General features: G+C 42.1%; 1 protein-coding gene across 1 annotated transcript in view; it reads right to left on the bottom strand.

Annotated features, from left to right (window-relative positions):
- The window catches only part of maml1 (mastermind-like transcriptional coactivator 1), a 43,872-nt gene that overhangs the window by 7,434 nt on the left and 11,007 nt on the right, over positions 1-25,431 (bottom strand). The window contains exons 4-5 of the mRNA XM_034182274.1: positions 5,198-5,422; positions 1,781-1,910 (exon numbers count right to left, since the gene is read on the bottom strand). Of these exons, the coding sequence (XP_034038165.1) occupies positions 1,781-1,910; positions 5,198-5,422 (355 nt within the window). The remainder of the gene's footprint in view (positions 1-1,780; positions 1,911-5,197; positions 5,423-25,431) is intronic.

The following is a 25,431-nucleotide window of genomic DNA, read 5'->3' as shown; positions in this document are numbered from 1 at the left end:
CAGGAAGCTGCTGACCCAGTGTTTTCAAATTGCCCCACTCAATAACTTTATAGCTGGTTAGCCCTTAGTGCCATTTGCCTTCTAAAACTACAACCCCTGGCAAAAATTATGGAATCACCGGCCTCAGAGGATGTTCATTCAGTTGTTTAATTTTGTAGAAAAAAAGCAGATCACAGACATGACAAAACTAAAGTCATTTCAAATGGCAACTTTCTGGCTTTAAGAAACACTATAAGAAATCAAGAAAAAAAGATTGTGGCAGTCAGTAACGGTTACTTTTTTTAGACCAAGCAGAGGAAAAAAATATGGAATCACTCAATTCTGAGGAAAAAATTATGGAATCACCCTGTAAATTTTCATCCCCCAAATTAACACCTGCATCAAATCAGATCTGCTCATTGACATTGATCCTATGTGTCTTTTTGCAAGGAATGTTTTTGCAGTTTTTGCTCTATGGCAAGATGCATTATCATCTTGAAAAATGATATCATCCCCAAACATCCTTTCAATTGTCCAAAATAACAAACTTGTGCATTTATTGATGATGTAATGACAGCCATCTCCCCAGTGCCTTTACCTGACATGCAGCCCCATATCATCAATGACTGTGGAAATTTACATGTTCTCTTCAGGCAGTCATCTTATAAATCTCATTGGAAAGGCACCAAACAAAAGTTCCAGCATCATCACCTTGCCCAATGCAGATTCGAGATTCATCACTGAATATGACTTTCATCCAGTCATCCACAGTCCACAATTGCTTTTCCTTAGCACATTGTAACCTTGTTTTTTCTGTTTAGGTGTTAATGATGCCTTTCGTTTAGCTTTTCTGTATGTAAATCCCATTTCCTTTAGGCGGGGTTCTTGCAGTTCGGTCACAGACGTTGACTCCAGTTTCCTCCCATTCGTTCCTCATTTGTTTTGTTGTACATTTTTCGATTTTTGAGACATATTGCTTTAAGTTTTCTGTCTTGACGCTTTGATGTCTTCCTTGGTCTACCAGTATGTTTGCCTTTAACAGCCTTCCCATGTTTGTATTTGGTCCAGAGTTTAGACACAGCTGACTGTGAACAACCAACGTCTTTTGCAACATTGCGTGATATTTACCCTCTTTTAAGAGTTTGATAATCCTCTCCTTTGTTTCAATTGACATCTCTCGTGTTGGAGCCATGATTCATGTCAGTCCACTTGGTGCAACAGCTCTCCAAGGTGTGTTCACTCCTTTTTAGATGGAGACTAACGAGCAGATCTGATATGATGCAGGTGTTAGTTTTGGGGATGAAAATTTACAGGGTGATTCCATAATTTTTTCCTCAATTGAGTGATTCCATATTTTTTTCCTCTGCTTGGTCTAAAAAAGTAACCATTACTGACTGCCACAATCTTTTTTTCTTGATTTCTTGTAGTGTTTCTTAAAGCCAGAAAGTTGCCATTTGAAATGACTTTAGTTTTGTGTCATGTCTGTGATCTGCTTTTTTTCTACAAAATTAAACAACTGAATGAACATCCTCCGAGGCCGGTGATTCCATAATTTTTGCCAGGGGTTGTATATTGCACAGATTAACTAAATTTTTGTTCCACGTCAAAAGATGACCCCTAAAACATTGAAACACAAAGCCTAGTTTGTAAAAATCAGAGTTCACCTTTAAATTCTGAATGAGTCGAACAGTAACATGAAGGGAAGTGTTGACTTGTGCAAACCCGTAACCTGTATTTTAACTTTAACGATGAAAACAATCTTTAGACGTCACACAGACATGTAATTAATACGACTTCCTACCAGTGAACTGGGTGACTTGTGGCTGTGGGAATGGGCTCTGATTGGCCTGTTGTCCTGATTGGTCCTGATATTGTGGTGGAGGGCGGGTCAGGTGTCTCTGCAGCTGCTGGTCCTGCTGCCGCTGCTTTTCCTGCACACAGACAGAGAGCCTGTGAACCCACAACACAGCAGCGAGTCGTCATCGCCATCATCATAGCAGTAATTCAGACCGCCACTTTGGATACCCATGGCAGCATGTGGTAGGAAACCTCAGGGCTTAGAGTATGGCTCAGAGACATGCAGTCTGAAATCTGCTATTCAACGTGGAGTGAATAAAAGCAGACATTTCAAGCAAACAATTTCAACCATTCAACAGGCCACGCCCTCTGCTGTTCTTTATGTTGCGGGAGATGGATTTCATGTTTCAAACAGACATCATGCAAACAGCTCACTGGTTCAGTCATTTTATTTATTTATATATTAATAGTGTAACCCTAAAAAACTTGACAGTCTCAGAAAATGAATCATTATCTTATGACCAACGCCTGTGTATGTTTGAGAATGTTGTTTCGAACAAACATTTGTTGCTTTATAAGATAAGATAAGATAAACTTTATTGATCTCACAGAGGAGAAATTCACAATGCAGCTATGTATAACAAGGGTCATCAGGAGATGACCCTGTATGCCCAAGGCCCCCAAAAATTAGCAGTGCAGAGAGTCGGGTTACAACCAAGTACACCGTTACGCTGAATATGAGTGAAATTACTCAACTGGTTCTTGAAATATCATGCTAAGAAGCAAAAACGGACAGATGGTCAGGCTGACTGCTATATCCCTCCATATTTCATACCAGGGGATAACAATGATAGTAATAATAGTAATAATATTAATAATAATTTTATTTTCAAAATAACAGTTTACAGCTATAAAGCACTTCACACTGTCAACCCAAACAATAATATTAAATTCAACAACAAAAAACAATAATATTACTAAAATTATTATTACACTACTTATTTACTAAAATAATATTACTGGATCACATGTAATGAACACATTAACAAAGTGAATTAGAGAACTGTGAAAGAATTTTGTGGTTGTATATGTAATGCAGAGACACTTGTCACAAGAGGGCGCTATTGTAAAACCATGAATAAAGTGGGCTCATCACAGTTTTGCTTCACTGATTTTCCACTGCAGACTTTATTCCAGCTGGGAAAAGAGTCCAAACAACTTAAATTCCAGACAGCATTTTGTATCTTTACAGATTTGTGGTTTAGAGTCTTTTTTTCAGGGTTCCTCCAACTTAATTTTGCATTTATTCACTGCAGGAGGCAGAATAAAAAAACTCAAATTTTTCAAAAGATCCTGGTTGCAACTGTGGAGCAGGAATACATGAAAATGACAAAGTGCAGAGTTTATGGGAAAACTGTTTTTAATAAAACAAGTTAACTACAGCTGAACTGTGATCAGCTTCAATTAAAAATCAATTATCTCAAAGACTCTAAAGATGGCCAAAATCACAGCAATGTCACTACATCTCAACATTTAACTTTACATTATAATTTGTCAAATTTAGTAAATACAGTACTTAATACTGGTTTGCGTCCTTGTGAATCACATTTCATTTGAAAGGGCTCAGACAGGATGACTTTAAAAATATTAAAGATTAACTAGTAGAGTAAGTGTGGCTGGAGCGCCCCCTGTTGGTTAAGCTCCTGAAGTTAAGTTTTGCTAAAATAAAGTCCCGTCATCCCTCTGCAGAATCTAATCAGCACTTAGGGGAGGTGATGGTCTAGCGGTTAAGCGTTGGGCTTGAGATCAGAGGATCCTCGGTTCAAATTCCAGCCTGACCGGAAAAAAAATCACTAAAGGTTCTTGTCAAGGTCCATAATGCCCAAGTTCAGGGGTGGGCAACTTGTTCCAGAAAGGGCGAGAGAGTGCAGGTTTTCTTTGCAGCCACTGACTCCACCAGGTGATTTCACTGATTAATATCACTTTGAGCAGATGGAATCAGTTAATACTGAAATCACCTAATGGAGTCAGTGGCTGCAAAGAAAACCTGCACCCTCTTGGGCCTTTAACAAGTTGCCCACCCCTGCCCTAGTTGCTCCCGGTGTGCAGTGGGCACCTTGAATGGCAGCAGCCTGACACCAGGGTAAATGTGAGGCATTGATGTGTAAAGCACTTTGAGCATCTGCTGCAGGTGGAAAAGCACTATATAAATGCAGTCCATTTACCATTTCACGTTAGTCTTCATTTTAAGTCTCTCTCCTTTAACAGGCTTTTGTCACAAGTGATGAATCCAATTAAAGGTTTTCAGTAATATTTACGAGGTCTGTTAGAAAAGTATCGGACCTTTTTATTTTTTGCAAAAACCTGATGGATTTGAATCATGTGCTTGCATGAGCCAACCTTGAACCTTCGTGCGCATGCGTGAACTTTTTCACGCCTGTCGATTGCATCATTTTCTGGTAAGCAGCCTTTGTGTGAGGACATGTGTAGTGCGCTCGGCGGATTTTCATTTCAAAGAAAAAGACGGAACGACTGGAGCAGCACCGCATCAAATTTTGCCAGAAACTGGGCGACAGCCAGGTGGAAACCATTCGAATGATTCAGACGGCTTTCGGTGACTTTTCAGTCGTCTGACTATCCAAGAAATTGTGGAAGAGGTGGGCATGTCACATCCTGTCCTGTGAGACTTCAACACGGAGTTGCTTTTGCGCCGCCGTCAGCAGCAGCATGAATTTCACCGCCACTCTTTTCATGGCCAAATCTTCTGTTACAGTGGAATGTGCCGAAAAAGTGCTGATGTCCACCTCTTCCGCAATTTCTCAGATAGTCACACGACGGTCCCACATCACCACAGCATTCACTTTGGAAATGATCTGGTCGTTTCAGCGTGTTGATGGCCGACCGGAGCGTGGCTCGCTCTCCACCGTTGTGCGGACGTCTTTAAACCAGTTGTACCGCTCCTTAATCTGTGTGATGCCCATAGGATTGCCACCGAAAGCCGTCTGAATCATCCGAATGGTTTCCACCTGGCTGTCGCCCAGTTACCGTCAAAATTTGATGTGGCACTGCTCCAGTCGTTCCGTCTTTTTCTTTGAAATGAAAATCCGCCGAGCGCACTACACGTCCTCACACAAAGGCTGCTTACCAGAAAATGATGCAATCAACAGGCGTGGAAAAGTTCACGCATGCGCACAAAGGTTCATGGTTTGCTCATGCAAGCACATGTGATTCAAATCCATCAGGTTTTGGCAAAAAAATAAAAAGGTCCGATACTTTTCTAACAGACCTCGTATGGTGAGCTTTTCTGCTAATGTGAAAGCCCAAAATGAGTTTTACCCTTTCACAATAAAGCTGTTATTACTGTCCAAAAAATCCATATCAGTTGGGTTCTAATTAATATGCTTTTAGTGTGAAGTTGTACCTGTTCAGCCATCAGCTGCTGTCTCTGTCCGATCATGTACTGCTGCTGTTTCTGCTGCTCCAGGATCTGAAGATGCTGTTGCTGCTGTTTGATGGCTGCTGCCGCCGTCTGGCTGTTCAGGTACGCCGAGTTACCGTGACTACCAGCCACTGTGTTTGGCCCTGGCTGGGCTGGCATGGCGTTGGTGGAGTTCAGGCCACAGGCAGTGCCAGAGTAGTTCTGATCCTGCTTGTGACAAAAATTAAACATGAACTAAGAGAATGTCGGTTATTTGTTCCTGACCAATTTAAAGCTGTGCTGTCCTGAGAGGTTATTTCCTGTGAAGATCTTGCACACGTTCTTTCACTGTCACAAAATTCATCATTTTCTACAGTGTTCTCATGTTTTTGCCCACAAAGCTATTAAAAATGTGTGTCTTTCGGATGCCCCAGTATGAGGGTCACCACAACAATCCCAGTACAGCCCCCCCATTAAGATTTGTTTTATACCGGATATCCTTCCTGACACAACTCCAGTTTTACCTGGAGCACCAAATGCAGCATCTTGACTTCCTAAAGGCTTCCTGACACGAGCATGACTTTTGATTCACGCACTTGCACGCCCGCCGTGACGATCTCACCCGCTGTGTTCCCAGCTAGATGCTGTTCTTTGTTCCATCACCTGCCACGTGCTCTGCACTGGACGCTGTGTACAACCCCTGGCAAAAATTATGGAATCACCGGCCTCGGAGGATGTTCATTCAGTTGTTTAATTTTGTAGAAAAAAGCAGATCACAGACATGACACAAAACTAAAGTCATTTCAAATGGCAACTATCTGGCTTTAAGAAACACTATAAGAAATCAGGAAAAAAAAAATTGTGGCAGTCAGTAACGGTTACTTTTTTAGACCAAGCAGAGGGGAAAAAAATATGGACTCACTCAATTCTGAGGAATAAATTATGGAATCACCCTGTAAATTTTCATCCCCAAAACTAACACCTGCATCAAATCAGATCTGCTCATTAGTCTGCATCTAAAAAGGAGTGATCACACCTTGGAGAGCTGTTGCACCAAGTGGACTGACATGAATCATGGCTCCAACACGAGAGATGTCAATTGAAACAAAGGAGAGGATTATCAAACTCTTAAAAGAGGGTAAATCATGCAATGTTGCAAAAGATGTTGGTTGATCACAGTCAATTGTGTCTCAACTCTGGACCAAATACAAACAACATGGGAAGGTTGTTAAAGGCAAACATACTGGTAGACCAAGGAAGACATCAAAGCGTCAAGACAGAAAACTTAAAGCAATATGTCTCAAAAATCGAAAATGCACAACAAAACAAATGAGGAACGAATGGGAGGAAACTGGAGTCAACATCTGTGACCAAACTGTAAGAATCCGCCTAAAGGAAATGGGATTTACATACAGAAAAGCTAAACGAAAGCCATCATTAACACCTAAACAGAAAAAAACAAGGTTACAATGGGCTAAGGAAAAGCAATCGTGGAAGGTGGATGACTGGATGAAAGCCATATTCAGTGATGAATCTCGAATCTGCATTGGGCAAGGTGATGATGCTGGAACTTTTGTTTGGTGCCGTTCCAATGAGATTTATAAAGATGACTGCCTGAAGAGAACAGGTAAATTTCCACAGTCATTGATGATATGGGGCTGCATGTCAGGTAAAGGCACTGGGGAGATGGCTGTCACTACATCATTAATAAATGCACAAGTTTACCTTGATATTTTGGACAGTTTTCTTATCCCATCAACTGGAAGGATGTTTGGGCATGATGAAATCATTTTTCAAGATGATAATGCATCTTGCCATAGAGCAAAAACTGTGAAAACATTCCTTGCAAAAAGACACATAGGGTCAATGTCATGGCCTGCAAATAGTCCGGATCGTAATCCAATTAAAAATCTTTGGTGGAAGTTGAAGAAAATGGTCCATGACAAGGCTCCAACCTGCAAAGCTGATCTGGCAACAGCAATCAGAGAAAGTTGGAGCCAGACTGATGAAGAGTACTGTTTGTCACTCATTAAGTCCATGCCTCAGAGACTGCAAGCTGTTATAAAAGCCAGAGGTGGTGCAACAAAATACTAGTGATGTGTTGGAGCGTTCTTTTGTTTTTCATGATTCCATCATTTTTTCCTCAGAATTGAGTGATTCCATATGTTTTTCCCTCTGCTTGGTCTAAAAAAGTAACCGTTACTGACTGCCACAATTTTTTTTCCTGATTTCTTATAGTGTTTCTTAAAACCACAAAGTTGCCATTTGAAATGACTTTAGTTTTGTGTCATGTCGGATCTACTTTTTTTCTACAAAATTAAACAACTGAATGAACATCCTCCGAGGCCGGTGATTCCATAATTTTTGCCAGGGGTTGTATATAAAATTATTTTGTGTTAGATTAATCATTTTCTCTGCAAACTGCCCATTGAAAATAGCTCTAACAGCTCTGTTATTCGCTTCCTGAATCACAGAGGACCGCTTCAGCTGCAGCTGTTCATGCACACACCTAACGAGCTGCAGAAAGCATTTTGAGCTGTCTGGAAAAGTACAACCCCAATTCCAATGAAGTTGGAACGTTGTGTAAAACATAAATAAAAACAGAATATAATGATTTGCAAATCCTCTTCAACCTATACAGTTTGGAGTGGCCTTGACAACCGCAGACTGTAGGAGAGGGCAAATGAAAAGGAGCCAGATGCTTCACAAAGGCCGTTGAAATCCTTCTGGAGGAAAACAAATGGGGCATTTTAACCATCGATAGATGATAAGGCTGCCATGTTTAGATTAGGCAGAGAAGCAAAGAGTTCCAATACGGCCTTTCTTTAACATCCAGATCCAACTGTGAATATTCACTGGTCTCCAAGGCAGACATTTGCTCTGAGATGATTTCCAGTCTGCATTTAAGAGAGTTAACACAGTCTGAGAATGGGCCGCCTTGCCCACCTGATTAATCATGACAGACAGGTGTGGGGTTGTGGTTTTGGTAACAGCCATCTTGCCAAGTTTCCCGTAGGTCAGGGCAGCACCTAATCCAAGCAGCAAAACCCATGCTGCCATTAAAGCAAATAAGAATAAATCCTCAACGTCTTCCATGGAGAGTGGTGCCAAGCACGCGACCGCCACTTCTCCCAGGCGTCGAGATCATAGCCCGCAGGATAGGTTCCATCTGGGCACGCGGGGTCCCCCAGTCCTGATTTGCTTGTTGAAAAGATGGTGTCAACAGCGTTGAGAGACCAGCTGATCAATTCTATGGTTATTCTAAATATACAACCCCTGGCAAAAATTATGGAATCACCGGCCTCAGAGGATGTTCATTCAGTTGTTTAATTTTGTAGAAAAAAAAAGCAGATATGACACAAAACTAAAGAAAAAAAAAATCCAAAAATGCACAACAAAACAAATGAGGAACGAATGGGAGGAAACTGGAGTCAACGTCTATGACTGAACTGTAAGAAACCGCCTAAAGGAAATGGGATTTACATACAGAAAAGCTAAACGAAAGCCATCATTAACACCTAAACAGAATAAACAAGGTTATAATGGGCTAAGGAAAAGCAATCGTGGACTGTGGATGACTGGATGAAAGTGATATTCAGTGATGAATCTCAAATCTGCATTGGGCAAGGTGATGATGCTTGAACTTTTGTTTGGTGCCGTTCCAATGAGATTTATAAAGATGATTGCCTGAAGATGATATTGATGATTGATGATATGGGGCTGCATGTCAGGTAAAGGCACTGGGGAGATGGCTGTCATTACATCATCAATAAATGCACAAGTTTACACTGATATTTTGGACAATTGAAAGGATGTTTGGGGATGATGAAATCATTTTTCAAGATGATAATGCATCTTGCCATAAAGCAAAAACTGTGAAAACATTCCTTGCAAAAAGACACATAGGATCAATGTCATGGCATAGGGTCAATGTCAACGAGCAGATCTGATTTGATGCAGGTTTTAGTTTTGGGAATGAAAATTTACAGGGTGATTCCATAATTTTTTCCTCAGAATTGAGTGATTCCATATTTTTTCCTCTGCTTGGTCTAAAAAAGTAACCGTTACTGACTGCCACAATTTTTTTTTCTTGATTTCTTATAGTGTTTCTTAAAGCCAGAAAGTTGCCATTTGAAATGACTTTAGTTTTGTGTCATGTGTGTGATCTGCTTTTTTTCTACAAAATTAAACAACTGAATGAACATCCTCCGAGGCCGGTGATTCCATAATTATTGCCAGGGGTTGTAGTTCGAAGAATTCACAGTCTAAAGTTGGGACTTTTGAAGGCTGGGGCAGAAATAGAGGAACACAGAAAGAGGAAAGAGGAGGAGATGTGACCGCCCTCGCCGGAGTCTCAACCGCATATGCACCACACATTTTCAATGGGTGACAGGTCTGGACTGCAGACAGGCCAGTCTCGTACCCGGACTCTTTTACTATGAAGCCATGCTGCTGTAACATGTGCAGAATTTAGCTTGGCATTGTCTTGCTGAAATAAGCAGGGATGTCCCTGAAGACATTGCTTGGATGGCAGCATGTGTTGCTCCAAACAAAACCTGGATGTACCTTTCAGCATTGATGGTGCCATCACAGATGTGTAAGATGCTCATGCCATGGGCACTAACACACCCCCATACCATCACAGTTGCTAGCTTTTGAACTTTGCGCTGGTAACAATCTGGACGGTCTTTTTCCTCTTTTGTCCAGAGGACACGATGTCCATGATTTCCAAAAACAATTTGAAATGTGGACTCATCAGACCACAGCACACTTTTCCACTTTGCGTCTGTCCATTTCAAATGAGCTCAGGCCCAGGGAAGGCGCCGGCGTTTCTGGATGTTGTTGATGTATGGCTTTTGCTTTGCATGGTAATGTTAACTTGCACTTGTAGACGTAGCGACGAACTGTGTTAATGGATAATGGTTTTCGGAAGTGTTCCTGAGCCGACACGGTAAGATCCTTTACACAATGATGTCGGTTTTTAATGCAGTGGCGCCTGAGGGATCAAAGGTCACAGGTATTCAATGTTGGTTTTCGGCCTTGCCGCTTACGTGTAGAAATTTTTCCAGATTCTCTGAATCTTCTGATTATATTATGGACTGTAGATGATGGAATCCCTAAATTTCTTGCAACTGAATGTTGAGAAACATTGTTCTTAAACTGTTGGACTATTTTTTTCACACAGTTGTTCACAAAGTGGTGAGCCTCGCCCCATCTTTGCTTGTGAGCGGATGAGCCTTTTAGGGGTGCTCCTTTTATACCCAATTATAACACTCACCTGTTTCCAATTAACCTGTTCACCTGTGGAATGTTCCAAACAGGTGTTCTTTGAGCATTCATCAACTTTCCCAGTCTTTTGTTCCCCCTATCCCAGCTTTTTTGAAACGTGTTACAGGCATCCATTTCAAAATGAGCAAATATTTGAGCAAAAACAAAAAAAAGTGAACATTAAATATCTTCTTTGTGGTGTATTTAACTGAATATAGGTTGAAGAGGATTTGCAGATCATTGTATTCTGTTTTTACTTACGTTTTACACAACGTCCCAACTTCATTGGAATTGGGGTTGCAATTATTTGTCATGTTTACATTGTCATGGCTTGGTAAAACAGTTGTGTGTTCTTTCCTTCTTGTGTGCAGCTGTTAGTGTGTTTTTGATAGATTTAACATCTTGTTATAATCGTTCAGACAAGCTGCGCACTGATGCAATCCGCTGACGTCACCACTCTCTCTGGTCACTACTTTACTCGACTTGACGAGCCGCACGTCGTGTTGGTGATTAGACTGTGCCACATAGCACTAAATCTATGCGTGAAGGATTTTTTTTGAACATTTCAAAATTCTCTTTGTGCAACTGCATGCACCGGCGCCCCTCTCACATTCAGTCTACACCAGTTAAAGATGAGTTTACTTTCCTGCACGACACAGGTTGTGCAAGTGCATGAATCCAAGTCATGCTCGTGTCAGAGGGCCTTAAGACAGTGCTGTCCAAAGAAATTCCAGAAAGAGTCAAGAGGGGGCAGGCTTTCTTTGCAACCACTGACTCCAGCAGGTCACATGACAAACTCATCCCATCAGTGAAATCACCTGCTGCAGTCAGCAGTTATAAAGAAAGCCTGCCCCCTAATGGCCCTTTCTGGAATGTCTTTGGACAAACTGCCCTAAGAGGTCTCCCGTCCGAGTAACTAATCAGGACCGACTGCTTAGCTTCTGAGATCTGACAGTATCAGGCGCAGCCACAAAGCGATAAAACCACTCAGCAGAGGCACGACAATACGCTGCATACTGAGATAATTTGTCACTGGACCTCGATCAAATCAAGTTTATTAAATGAGTATCGTCGACGAAATAATGAGCTCATGCAGAAGAACTGTAAATGACTTCTAAAGTTTACAAACAGGAAACATAATATTAAGGATTACAATTTACACTTCAAAATAATTGTTTCAAAGCTTCTTCCTCAGTCACTCAGACTGTCACCACAGAGTCCCTCTGCATTTGTCTTCCTCTCATGCTCCGCAGAACCCCCAGGGTCTCGCCACCTCACTTGACTAGATTATAAATCTGGCCTCCCCCATCTTGTCCCTACGGGTCCCACTGTCACTGCTCCCAGCTCAGATCTAGTCTTTCCACACCAATCAATCCTTCTCCACCTGCCTCCCGTTTTGTTAATGCCACAGTCTCCAAGATGCCCTATAAACATACTCATCAATCCGTCCTTTCGTCACTGAAGATGTGCAGTTTGTAGGTACTTACGAATTACCACTGGATAAATAAAATTAACTGAATGCACAGATCAGCAAAAAACAATAAGTGGAATTTAGTACAAACTATCCCAGATGGCTGTTGTAAAAAGTTTGAGTTTCTACATTTTATGGACACTTCATGCCACTTTGATGATTTAACTTTTTTCTGATTAAAGAGGCATTCACATTATGTCACTGCGATATCTCAAATGCTGAGAAAAAAAATAGTATGTAATACCATCATGAATCAGAATAAAATAAATAAATCCATACTACATGATAAATAATAATCAATCTGATGTTTCTCATTGTGGTGATACGGGGGCGGGGGGTGCAAAACTGCCACACTTTTTTTATTTATTAAGTTTTCAACACATGATTAAAGGTTGGATTTTTATGGTTCTTCATACAAGAAAAAATAAATTAAGATATTGAAACTAAAAGTTAAATACATGAAGCCAAAGCACTGTTTCTTGCAGTTCTGGCAGAGGCCGCGGCTCCTTATAGCCCTGTCGCACACTGACGATTTAGCCTATGTTCGCCACAGTATGAAAAATACACCGAATACGCTGGCGTATATCTAACAGTTATAGGTAAGTTTTGTATAAGTTAAGAGCATGTTGAAGCACACTGGTATACAGCATAAAACCAGCAAAACATTTTGGGCATGCACAACATTTTAAAGTATGCTAGTGTATGACTCATATGTCCCATATAAGTGGGGCATACGTTATGTGACTGTTGACACACATTACTTGTAAGTTACTCATAAGTCAAACTCCATCCAGTGATGCTGTCCATTGGCTGAAAGCTGTTGTCCTCATGTGAACATTTCTGACTGTTGCAAATATTAAAACCAATCACACACAGAGTAAATATAAAGTCTTAATCTGACATGTTCGTTTCAGTCTGAATCATCATCACAGCCTGATGAAAACTTACCCACATGAAAATACTTTAGTTCCTTGTAGTGGCTGAAGAAACATAGCATTTTTAAAGAAGTCCCTCTGTGTTTTGTCTGCTTCTCAGCTTGATCCAGAGAATGCCGGCTCTTTGTGCCACAACACGACTATTAACTGAATTTAAAAGTTGAAAGACTCACAGCGCCTCATTCATTCACATCAGCTTTATCACAGACATCATTCGAGTCTTCAGCATTCTGCACGTGACAAAAATAAATCCCATAATCCACCAAGACAAAAATAAAATAAAAAAAATCGTGAATTACTCTGTTTGGTACTCTGTTTACTCTGTTTGTTCCAACCCATAACATACCAACCTGGACCACTAGGTGGAAATGGGGCTGTCGGCAGACGCTGGCTAAATCATCAAGGTGTGACAGGCCCATTACTTTCGTTTTCGGGCAGGTTGCCAGGTCTGCACTTTATAAAACAGACTTGAGGCAAGGCACAGGGAAGAAAGTGGTGAAACACACACACACAAAAAAAGCTGAAACCCAAATTCTTATACACGCACCTAGCGATATTTGACCGGATCTCTGATTGGCAAGTTCAAATGATGTCATCGTAGAGGGTATTTCAACATGGCAGCGACGCTCTCGGCATTGAGTGTTGGTGCTAATTTTTCATCTTTAAATGCCGTTTTGGGTGCCATAAAGTCATTTCAATCGGAACAGAAAATCACCTACTGCCGGAGGGATTCTCGGATGCTAAAAGCAGCTCAAAAACGTGGCATAGCCGTGCCCAAAATTATTTCCACTGTGTGGTGAAAATTACTTCCACCATGCCCGAAATGATTTCCACCAGCACTTTATACCAGAGGGATTCTCGGAAGCTAAACGCAGCTCAAAAACGTGGCATAGCCTTTCCCGAAATTACTTCCATTGTGTGGCGAAAATGATTTCCACTGGCGCTTTTCGCCACGTGGTGGAAATAATTTTTGCAGTCTTGGTCATTTTCTGAGTAGGGCGGAGATTATAAACAATTTATTTTTTTAATTTGGCCTTAAGTGGCCTCATTTTGTGTAGCTAACATGATAAAACATTCAAAATGCCTTGGTAAACAGAAATAATCTTACATTTGTGATTTCCAAAAGTTGCAAATTCAAGACAGAATAAAAACAAAAATACAGAAGTCCACGTCGGCACGTATGTTTATCCTGTTTTTTTCTATGTCAGTGTCATGTCTGGAAAACCTTCGATCAGTCCACCCATGAAATTAGTGAATGGTAAAATATGCCAATTTTCAATAATGAAAATCACCAATATCGAGCTACTATCATGAATGTGAAATAAGGAGATCTTAAACTCCGATCACCTTTAAGTTCCTGCCTGACCGCGGCTGTTCCGGCGTGAATAAATTTAGAGGGGCGGCAAAACAATCCAACCCACCATTTGCCGGTGCTGCGTATGGGAATATCGTCTAGTTCAACTTTGCCGAGGGTGCCGCCATGTTGAAATAAACTCTACGATGATGTCATTTGAACTAGCCAATCAGCGAGGAGATCAGGTCAAATATCGCTAGGTGCTTGTTTGCCGTATACGGCAAAATATCAACTGCCTATTTGTAATGCATTTGACTCTAATGCTAACGTTAACATTGAAATTGCCATAGACATGCTAATGCGTTAGCATCACTCCCGGTTTTAAGTTATAAAATATATCAACTGTTTCAGAAGACCATAAAAGGTCAGTTTAACATAAAAGGGTAAGTATTACATAGACATATGCTCTTTAAGGTTTAGCAGGGAAAAATTAAGAGAAAAAGGAGCCTTGTGAGAAATCGTAGTAGAACGGCGTTCTGTGAAATAAGAGTGCAATGAAAGTCAGTCTTACATGATGGACTACCAAAAGAGAGAACGAAAGTAAGACTGGAATTTTGTATGTCATTTATTGGACATTGGGTCTCATTTGAGGGTGGGTGCGAAAGGGTTAAAATAGGACACATATGACGCAATAATCCTACATCCGCAGACAGCCCTCATCTGTCCCCATCAGAAACACAGCACTTTCTCTGACATTTAGGGCAAATTACACAGCAAACAAAGTGACAATACAAAGTGGCGATGCAGTCTAAAGTGGACGTGTTGCAGTTTTTTTAAGAGCTGGAACTCAAACGTCTCGAGGCAGTTGTGCAGCAGCTACTCTGGTTAGCTGTGTAGGCTAACACTTTCTGACACGACCTCTCCCATTTGCCTTGTCTTCCCTTCTCCACTGGGAACTGGAAAAAAAACCTGCACTTTTCATGACTGCTTCAGTGATTGCAGCCAAAAACAAAACAGTACACCATTTTTCCACGTAAAGTGATGCTGTGTTTGTGTTGCGCAATGGAAAGCTGTCCCCAGAAGGGGTCAAGTCCTGTGAGATCTCGCAGGGGTTCAAATGAGACTGTGCTGCCCTATAACTGAATGTGAGATGCAGCCTTTTAATTTTGTAATATGAGCTTATCCCTGTGAGCCTGATTTCCTTTTCACAATAAACCTCTGTGCTGTGTTCTGCGTGCTGCTGGTCTGACAACATGCTTTTATTGTGAAACACATCCAGGATAAGTTATCAGATGAGCTGGTAGGGTTATCAAGCAAAGGGATGATCAAACGCTGGACATTATAGAACGTGTGCACACAAACTTCTTCAAACCTGTTTGAGATCAGTGTTACGACTGGAGTTAATGTTAGGTTAACCAGCCAGTGTGTGCTTTTACTAAATAAACTCGCCTTAGAAGTGTGATGTTCTGTATTTGTATAGGCTGATTAGTGCCACAAAACCAGCACAAAAACATGCCAACAGCACTTTAAAAAAGTCAGTACTTCAACTGAGATGCATAAAATCTACACTGGAACTTTTGAAATCACTTTGCTGGTTAAGGAACCATCATGGGGAGACGATGGAGATGCATCTGGGTTGAGGTGAGATGTGGAAAATCTGCCTCCATGACTCATCTGGCATCAACATAGTCACAGACTATTTGAGTGGGACTCGATCTCGCCGTCTTTACAACTGTCATGGTACTACAGACACTGGACTATAGGATACGACCAGAAAGTATTCATAGCGCTTCACTTTTTACACATTTTGTTATGCTACAGCCTCAAAAATGGAGTAAATTAATTTTTGCCCCAAAACTCTACACAGAATACCCCATAATGACAATGTGAAAAAAGGTTTTTGAAATTCCTGCAAATTTATTAAAAATAAATCTAAGAAATCACATGTCCATAAGTATTCACAGTCTTTGCTCAATACTTTGTTGATGCACCTTTGGCAGCAACTCCAGCCTCAAGTCTTCTTGAATATGATTCCACAAGCTTGGTGCGCCTATCTTTGGACAACTTGGTCCATTCCTCTTTGCAGCACCTCTCAAGCTTCATCAGGTTGGATGGGGAGCGTTGGTGCACAGCCACTTTCAGATCTGTCCAGAGATATGTTCAATCGGATTCAGGTCTGGGCTCTGGTTGGGACACTCAAGGACATTCACAGGGTTGTCCTAAAGCCACTCCTTTGATATCTTGGCTGTGTGCTTACGGTCATTGTCCTGCTGAAAGATGAACTGTCACCCCAGTCTGAGGTCAAGAGCGCTCTGGAGCAGGTTTTCATCCAGGATGCCTTTGTACATTGCTGCATTCATCTTTCCCTCAATCATGACTAGTCTCCCAATTCCTGCTGCTGAGAAACATCCCCACAGCATGATGCTGCCATCACCGTGCTTCACTGTAGGGACGGTGCCTGGTTTCCTCCAAACATGACGCCAAAGAGTTCAATCTTTGTCTCATCATGTTTGTCCTGATCTGAGAGTCCTTCAGGTGCCTTTTGGCAAACTCCAGGTGGGCTGCCATGTGCCTTTTACTAAGGAATGGCTTCCGTCTGACCACTCTACCATACAGGCCTGATTGGTGGATTGCTGCAGAGATGGTTGTCCCTCTGGAAGGTTCTCCTCTATCCACAGAGGAATGCTGGAGCTCTGACACAGTGACCATCAGGTTCTTGGTCACCTGCCTGACTAAGGTCCTTCTCCCCCATTCACTCAGCAGAAATGTTTCTGTACCCTTCCCCAGATTTGTGTCTCCAGACAATCCTGTCTGAGGTCTACAGACAATTCTTTTGACTTCATGCTTTGTTTGTGCTCTGACATGTCTAACAGGAGGCACCATATGAAGCTGGGAGGGCACGTCTCTGACACGTCGCCTATCAGCACCAGATCCCCCACCCCAAGACTGTCCTTTCTTCTCTACTCTTCTCCCTGTACACCAACAGCTGTGCTTCCAGTCACCAGTCTATGAAGCTCCTGAAGTTAATGAACAATGCAACCTTTAATGACTTCATCTCTGATGGTGACGAGTCTGCCTACAGATGGGGGATCAATCACCTGGTGACCTGGTGCAGAAGGAACAATCTGGAGCCCTCAAGACAGTGGAGGTGGTTGTTGAATTCAGAAAAAACCCAGTCCCAGCCACCCCCATCACCCTGTGTAACTTCTCAGTCGCCACTGTCTTGAGGGCTCCAGATTGTTCCTTCTGCACCAGGTCACCAGGTGATTGATCCCCCATCTGTAGGCAGACTCGTCACCATCAGAGATGAAGTCATTAAAGGTTGCATTGTTCATGAACTTCAGGAGCTTCATAGACTGGTGACTGTGGAATCCTTCTGCTACAGTCATATACAGCAGCAGTTTTTGGTGCGGGCTGCCTGGGAAGGCATTTTTTTTCATGACACGGGGGGGCATGAACACTAAAAAAAAAAAAAAAAACAAACAAAAAAAAAAACATGCCTGTACACCATGCCTCCACAGTTGTATGCTACCCTACGCCAGTCTGGTGAAAAATCCTTTTAGGTTTTCTATCAGTACATACCTGCATTGCTAGATTTCATTCATCCTGTTGGACGCTGCTGAACTTTGCTGGCAGTGAAGCTTCAAAACCGCAGAAGAAAAGGCGGGCCATTTCTGTGTAATAGATACGCAGCACAACGCAACTCTACACAGGCCTGGTGTGAAAGGGGCTTAAGTCAGAAATGTCAGAGGATGTAAATCTAAGATTGATCTATAAAGTCAAACAAGATGATCCTTTCGGTGCTACGCCATAGTCAATATGACTGATGGTTGACAACAGATATAGATAAGACAATGGTGTAAACACTTTTCACCTTTATAAATGCATAACTGATAACGGTGGTAAAAAAAATAAAATAAAATAAAACTGATCACCTGCGATTTTCAAAGAGAGTGTGTTATCCAATTTTTAAGTAAGTAAGTAAGTAAACTTTATTTATATAGCACTTTTCACAGACCAGGGTCACAAAGTGCTTCACATGATAAAATCAATAAATACAAAATAACACATACAAACATTTAAAAGAAAATCAAGCTAAAATGCAATTTTAAAAAGGTGAGTCTTAAGTTGCTTTTTAAAAACATCGACAGAGTCTATCGCGCGAAGGGAGCAGGGAAGCTCATTCCAAAGGCGCGGCGCCACGGCTTTAAAAGATCTGTCCCCTCGAGTTTTAAAACAGGTACGGGGAACCATCAGCAGGTTCAGGTTGGAGGACCTCAGGCCCCTGGTGGACACATACGGTTGGATCAGTTCCTTGATGTATTCCGGAGCCTGCCCATGCAGAGCTCTAAATGTAAGCACCAGGATTTTATAATTTGTCCTAAACGAGACAGGGAGCCAATGCAGGGACTTGAGTACTGGGCTAATATGGGCTCTCCTGTGGGTGCAGGTCAGAAGCCGTGCAGCGGAGTTTTGCACAACCTGCAAATGAGCCAGTTCTTTCTTATTAAGACACGTGAACAGGCTGTTACAGTAATCCAGTCGCGAAGATATAAAAGCATGTACAATCATCTCTAACTCTTCAAAAGACACCATTTTTCGAAGTTTAGAGATATTCCGGATCTGGAAAAAACAATTCCTAACTAACTGTTTCGTATGATGTTCCAGAGACATCCCTTTATCCAAGATAATGCCAAGATTGCGCAGGCTGCCCTTAACTGAACTATTCAGTTCACCAAGGTGCAGCCTGATAGCAGGCACGGCACTCTCCGGAGCAACAATCAATGTTTCAGTCTTATCAGAGTTCAGCTGCAAGCTGTTTTCACTGAGCCATTCCTTAACTTTGGTGAGACAATTGGTTAAAGAATTGAGTTTCTGGGTCTCAGTTGTTTTAAAGGAGCAGTACAGCTGCAGGTCATCAGCATAGAGATGATAGGATACGTCACAAAACTGCTGGATCAACTTGCCGAGAGGGATGATATACAAAAGAAATAAAATAGGTCCCAGAACCGAGCCCTGCGGCACACCCCACAAAAGGTCAGCAGACTCAGACATCACATTATCAACAGACACACTAAAGGTTCTACCAACCAGGTAGGAGCTAAACCACTCTAATACAGGACCCGACATCCCCACCAGATCCTGTAGTCTCCTGATCAGGATGCCATGGTCAACTGTGTCAAATGCAGATGACAAATCCAACAAAACCAAGACAGTGCATTTGCCAGTGTCAGCGGCCATCATAATGTCACTCGACACTTTCAATAGAGCCATTTCAGTGGAGTGAAACTCACGGTACCCAGATTGAAAAGTGTCATAAATGTTGTTAGTCTGCAAAAAGAAAGTTAGTTGGGCACAGAACAATTTTTCCAGGACTTTAGCCAGGAAGGGGGTTTTTGATATTGGCCTAAAGTGCTTCAGATCTGTAGGGTCCAGTCCAGCTTTCTTAAGCTGTGGCTGCACAACAGCATGCTTAAAAGAACTGGGGAAAACACCAGTCGACAGGGACATATTAAACATTTTGGCAACACATGGTCCAATAGAATCAAATACATTCATGAAAAGTCTAAAAGGAAGAACATCTAGTGTACTAGAAGATGGTTTCATTTTGCTGATAATGGATAAAATGTCCTCCTGTGTAACAGGAGCAAATGATGCCCAGCATTGAGGGGGTGGTCCCATATGCTGGGGGCCTTGACAAGGTGGCACTGACTGTGGCAGTCTATCTTTTATAGCCCTGACCTTATCAATAAAGAAAGTCAGAAACTCATCACTAGTAGTTTTATAGTGAACAGGAGTGACATAAGTAGCAGGTGCCACAATAGAGCTAATAGTTTCAAAGAGCACCTTGGGATTTCCTCTATTAGAGGAAATCAGCAGATTGAAGTAGTTTGCCCTGGCCTCTTCTAACATCTTATTTAGGGAGGCAATTAGGTCTCTCAAATGCAGGCTGTGGACCTCCAATTTTGTAGATTTCCACAAGCGTTCAATTTGATGACAAGATCTCCTTAGATTCATGATCGCATCATTAATCCAGGGGCAGAACTTTTCACGAGATGCATTCTTAGATTTAAGTGGTGCAACTTGATCCAAGATAGTTGCACAGTGACCGTTAAAGCTGTCCACAAGGCCATCAATTTCAGTGCATTCACTAAAAAGAAGAGGATCAAACTTATCACAAAAATGTGTGGATGTTGCCCCTGTGATAATCCTCCTTTCTACCTTGGAGAGCACAGGCCTTGGCTGAGACGGCACCCTCAAGTCAAAGAGAACACAGGAGTGGTCGCTCAACAGAACATCCTCTACGCACACATCAGTAACATGCAGACCCAATGTGAAGACCAGATCCAAAGTATGGCCTTTACTATGGGTGGGGCCTGACACATGCTGTTTAAAATTAAATGTCTCAGTCACTGATAAAAGTTCTACAGCATGACTTGATGTGTCATTGTCAATGTGCAAATTAAAATCCCCCATAATTAAAACCCTTTACAAATCGAATTATGGATGTTAAAAGGTCTGTAAAATCCTTTAAAAAGGTCCCAGCAGGGCCTGGGGGGCGATAAATCAAAATACAATAAAAAGTATCCCAAAGTTTTACAATAATTTTTCAGCAGCTCTCTTTTTTGTCATGTGCACTGACAAAATAAAAAAATTTAAAATGAGGCTCATCTTAATAATTAACTGTTTTTTTTTTTAAACGGATGAAAAAAGAATCACATTTGATTTCATTGGCAGGGGAATGCTAGTAACATTTCAGTTTAGATTTTCTTTTGATTCACAGAGACCAAAAATTAGGGAGAAAAAAAGGCAAATACTACATGATCAAATTTGTCAGACCAAAACATTTTGCAGATTAGTTAATGTAAAGTATTTACACATTTAGCCTAATATTTACAAGAATCAAGCTAAATGTTGAGTCAAATATGCACCTTAATAAAAGAGCTAACTGTTCCTCCCTGAAAGACAGACAGTCTGTCTAATGACAGACATTTAAGGGCGTCTTTAATTACATCTGCCAAGGACATAATAAAATCACCAGGGTTTATTTATTTGTCTGTCTGTCTGCCTGTCTGTTAGCAGGATTGTGTCAGAGCTACTGCATGGATTTTGATTAAACTACAGATGGATTACAGATGGATATTAGGCCATGGAAGAGTCCATTAAATTCTGGAGGTGATCCGGATCCAGATTCTGCATCAAAATTTTACTTTATAGGTTTTGAAGGATTACGTCAAAACTACTTCACAGATTCTCAACAAAATTTGCACCACACATACATATTAGAGCATGAAAGACTCCACTGAATTTTGGAGGTGATCCAGATCCGGATTTGTGGACAATCAGAAATCTCTGATTTTTTGTCTTCAATTTTGCAATTCATGGATGTTTTGTATTAGAGTTATATTGTAGCCTATGGTCTTTTGATGTCAATTTCAATTGCAATAATAAAAAAATGGCTGTTTATACAAAATTTTGGCTTTTTTGGGGTGGTGGGGAGGGGGTCTTGCCCGTGGAGTAATTCAATGTAGAACCGCCACTGTGGGTATCACCATCACCCATGAGGTCCTGGGTGATGGCAGAGGATGTACTTTCCGAGGCAACTAAGGAAGTTCAACCTGCCAAAATCAATGATGGTGATCTTCTACACTGCCATCAGTGAGTCCATCATCTCCTCTTCCATCACCATCTGGTACGCTGCTGCCACTGCTAAGGACAGGACAGGAGCAGATTGCAGCGTATCACCCACGCAGCAGAGTAAACGATCGACTGCAGTCTGCCATTCCTACAGGACCTGTACACATCCAGGGCCCTGAGGCGAGCAAGGAAGATAGTGGCCGATCCCTCTCACCCAGGACACAAACTTTTTGTCACCCTCCTCTCTGGCAAGAAGCTGAGGTCCATCAGGACCAAAAACCTCAAGACACAGAAACAGCTTCTTTCCGTCCACAGCAAGACACATCAACAACACCAGAGATCCCCCACTTACTCTGCCCCCCACCCCTCCATTGAGGGACTTTTTCCCATTGCCAATGTCACCATCATATTTGCTCATGCAGTAAGTAAAAATCAAGAACATAACTTGCACTCAGCGGCCACTGGTTCAGTTGCTTGCTAACACAAACAGCTAGTCAGCCAATCACATGGCAGGAATTTAATGCATTTAGGCATCTAGACGTAGTGAAGACGACTTGCTGAAGTTGAAACTGAGCATCAGAATCGAGGGGGGGATTTAAGTGACTTTCAACGTGGCATGGTTGTTAGTGCCAGACGGGCTGGTCTGAGTATTTCAGAAACTGCTGATCTACTGGGATTTTCACGCAAAACCATCTCTAGAGTTTACAGAGAATGGTCCCCAAAAAAAAAAAAAAAAGATACCCAGTGAGCAGCAGATGTGTGGACGAAAATGCCTCGAAGATGACCTCCCCCGTCTTTTATTATGAATTTATGTGGAAATGATTGTTGTACAAAAGCTTCAGATATCTGTCGCTGAGATAGATGATGACTGGAGCACAATTTGAAGCAGAAACTAGATGATAATTGGTGAATCGCTGCTGACGCTCTGAAATGACATGCGCACTCAAGGCCGGGGGGACAGATTTTTACGTGTGGCCGTTTGGTCAGTGACACCGTTACTAGCAAGGTGTACCTAATAAAGTGGCCAGGATCTGACAATATAAATAAAATGAATTCTTCACCAACCTTCCAAACCCAAACACTTTCATTGTCCAACACTCTGCAACTGAGCTACAGAGCCTGAACAACGTCCCTCAGGACATTCTCGCCATCAGAGAGCTTGGTTTGCTCCGCTGACCTTGTTGGGTCCACAGAGGCTCCCAGAGAAAGTTTGTATTCCAGCGGACTGGGTCTTCTGTGCCGGTTATCTGGTCAGCTGAGCGCATCGGTGCTCGCGTCAGTGTGCTGCAGCTTCTGAGACTTGTAGTCCTGATGTGACGACAACAGTTTGACACTCTCCGGGTGATGGATGGAAAACGTGGAGTGGATTTTAAGATACTCAGGCCTATTCAAAGATGTCAGTCTGTAAGCCCCATGGAAGTCTTCAGTTTGGGTCTCATTAACATCAGATCACTGTCCTCGAAATCCCTGTTGATTAACGATCTAATTATGGATCATCACTTGGACATGATTGGGTTATGTGAAACCTGGCTCAAACCCACAGCTGTTCTTCCTCTGAATGAGGCCTGCCCACCGGCGAATACATTTGGTCACGTGTCTCGTGGTGCGAAGCAAGGCGGGGGTGTTGCTTTTATTTATAAATCTCGGTGTATCTTATTGACTGTTGGGGGTCATAAATATAATTAGTTTGAGCATCTGACTCTCCGCTCTGCCCATGATGCTACGTAATATGGTCAGAAGTATGGAAATCAGTCATGTTATTTTGTCACTGTTTATAGGCCTCCTGGCCCATATTCTGAATTCTTAGATGAATTTGGTGTGTTCATCTCTAGCCTGTCAGCTAGTGCGGACAACATTTTGATTATTGGTGACTAACATTCATATAAATAAGCCCTCTGATCCCCTTTGCAAATCATTTATGGAACTTGTGGATGCGTTCAGATTCCAGCAATGCATTAAGGACTGGACGCACATTAGTGGAAATACCCTTGATTTGGTTCTCGCGCGTGACCTTGCTGTCACGAACATCGACATTTTGCCTCTTGCCTCAGTGGTCTCTGACCACTCATTTATTAGGTTTACATTTACGTGCCACGTTTAGTGGAGCGAAAGCCTTGTCTACTTCTGCGGCGACGCATTAAACCCTCAACTATGACTGAACTCGAAGCTAGACTGCCTGAAATTTTGGCTTCAGGGCTGGAGAATGTTCAATCAATGGATAGTCTTGCGGATGGCTTGAATTCAGCGCTCAAGGGTGCACTGGATAAGGTTGCACCTCCTCTTTTAAGGCCACTTCCTCAGAAGGCTGAGGTCCTTCAATGTCTGCAACCGACTCCTGCTGATGTTCTACCAGTCTGTCATGGCCAGCGTGCTCTTCTATGCTGTGGCGTGCTGGGGTGGTAGCATTAGGAAGAGAGACGCTGGACGTCTGGACAGACTGGTGAGGAAGGCAGGTTCGGTGGTGGGCATGGAGCTTGAGACTCTCACTTCAACAGCTGAGAACAGAACCCTGAACAGACTGGACTCTATAATGGACAATCAGAAACACCCCTTCACACCATCTTCACTCACGAGCTGAGTCTGTTTAGCCACAGACTCCGTGGCCTCTCCTGCAGAACAGACAGGCTACTAAGGTCCTTTGTCCCATGGGCCATTCAACTGTTTAACAACACACAGAACGACACTAAGAAGGACATCATCATTGGGGACTGGACTGCCTAAGACCCCATGTCTTCCAGTTATTCAAGGATGCTGTTTTCACTACAAGACACTAGAACAGTTTTTACCCCACTATTTTTCACCACCAGGGACGGTTGCACTGCACTATCTAGGATAATCACTGCACTATGGAACTCTCATGAACACTGGACATACTTCTTCCTTGCTTATCACAAACAAAGACTGTGAGATGCCTGAGCTGGCCCAGTCCCGGGATACCTCTAGGCGTGCGTGTGTGTGTGCGTGTGGACTGTGCAGTACACTTTTTACTGGACTGTGAAGTTGTGACGATTGAGAAATCTTCACTCCTATCATTGCTTAGTACACTTAACACTGCTTTTTGATCACTAACTTTTTGCTGAATGTCTTCATGCACCTTACCAGGATTTTTGTTCTTTGTTGAATACTATTTATGTCTTAGGTCTTCTAACTTCTACATCACAATACTAGATCATAGACTTATCTATCAACACTCATTGCTTCTTGGTCATGTTAATCTCTTGTCTACCTCAACTCACAGGATATGTTTTTGCAAAATTGCTTTTTTTTTTTTTCTCACCTTGACTTTGACCTGTGTTAATGCTTGTTGTGTATATGTGTGTCTTGAAATGTCCATGTGGGCATTATGTGTATTGTGTAAGCTACTTGACACCTTAATTTCCCCCTGGGGATCAATAAAGTTACTCTACTCGACGCCTTCCCAAGGCACAGTCACCTTGGTTCAATGGTTACTTGCGTGACCTTAGGCAGAAGGCTAGAGGTATGGAACGGAAATGGCGTAGTTCCAAATTAGAGGTGTTCTACCTTGCATGGCGTGATGTTATCTTAGATTATAAGCATGCACTCCTGGCTACAAAGCGGGCCAATTATTCTGATATGATCAATAAAAACAAGCTAACTTAAAGTTTTTGTT

This window comes from Thalassophryne amazonica, chromosome 11, assembly GCF_902500255.1.
Source record: "Thalassophryne amazonica chromosome 11, fThaAma1.1, whole genome shotgun sequence".
Lineage (NCBI taxonomy): Eukaryota > Metazoa > Chordata > Actinopteri > Batrachoidiformes > Batrachoididae > Thalassophryne > Thalassophryne amazonica.
Note: the sequence above shows the minus strand (reverse complement) of the source record. Positions and strands in the feature narration are given on the sequence as shown.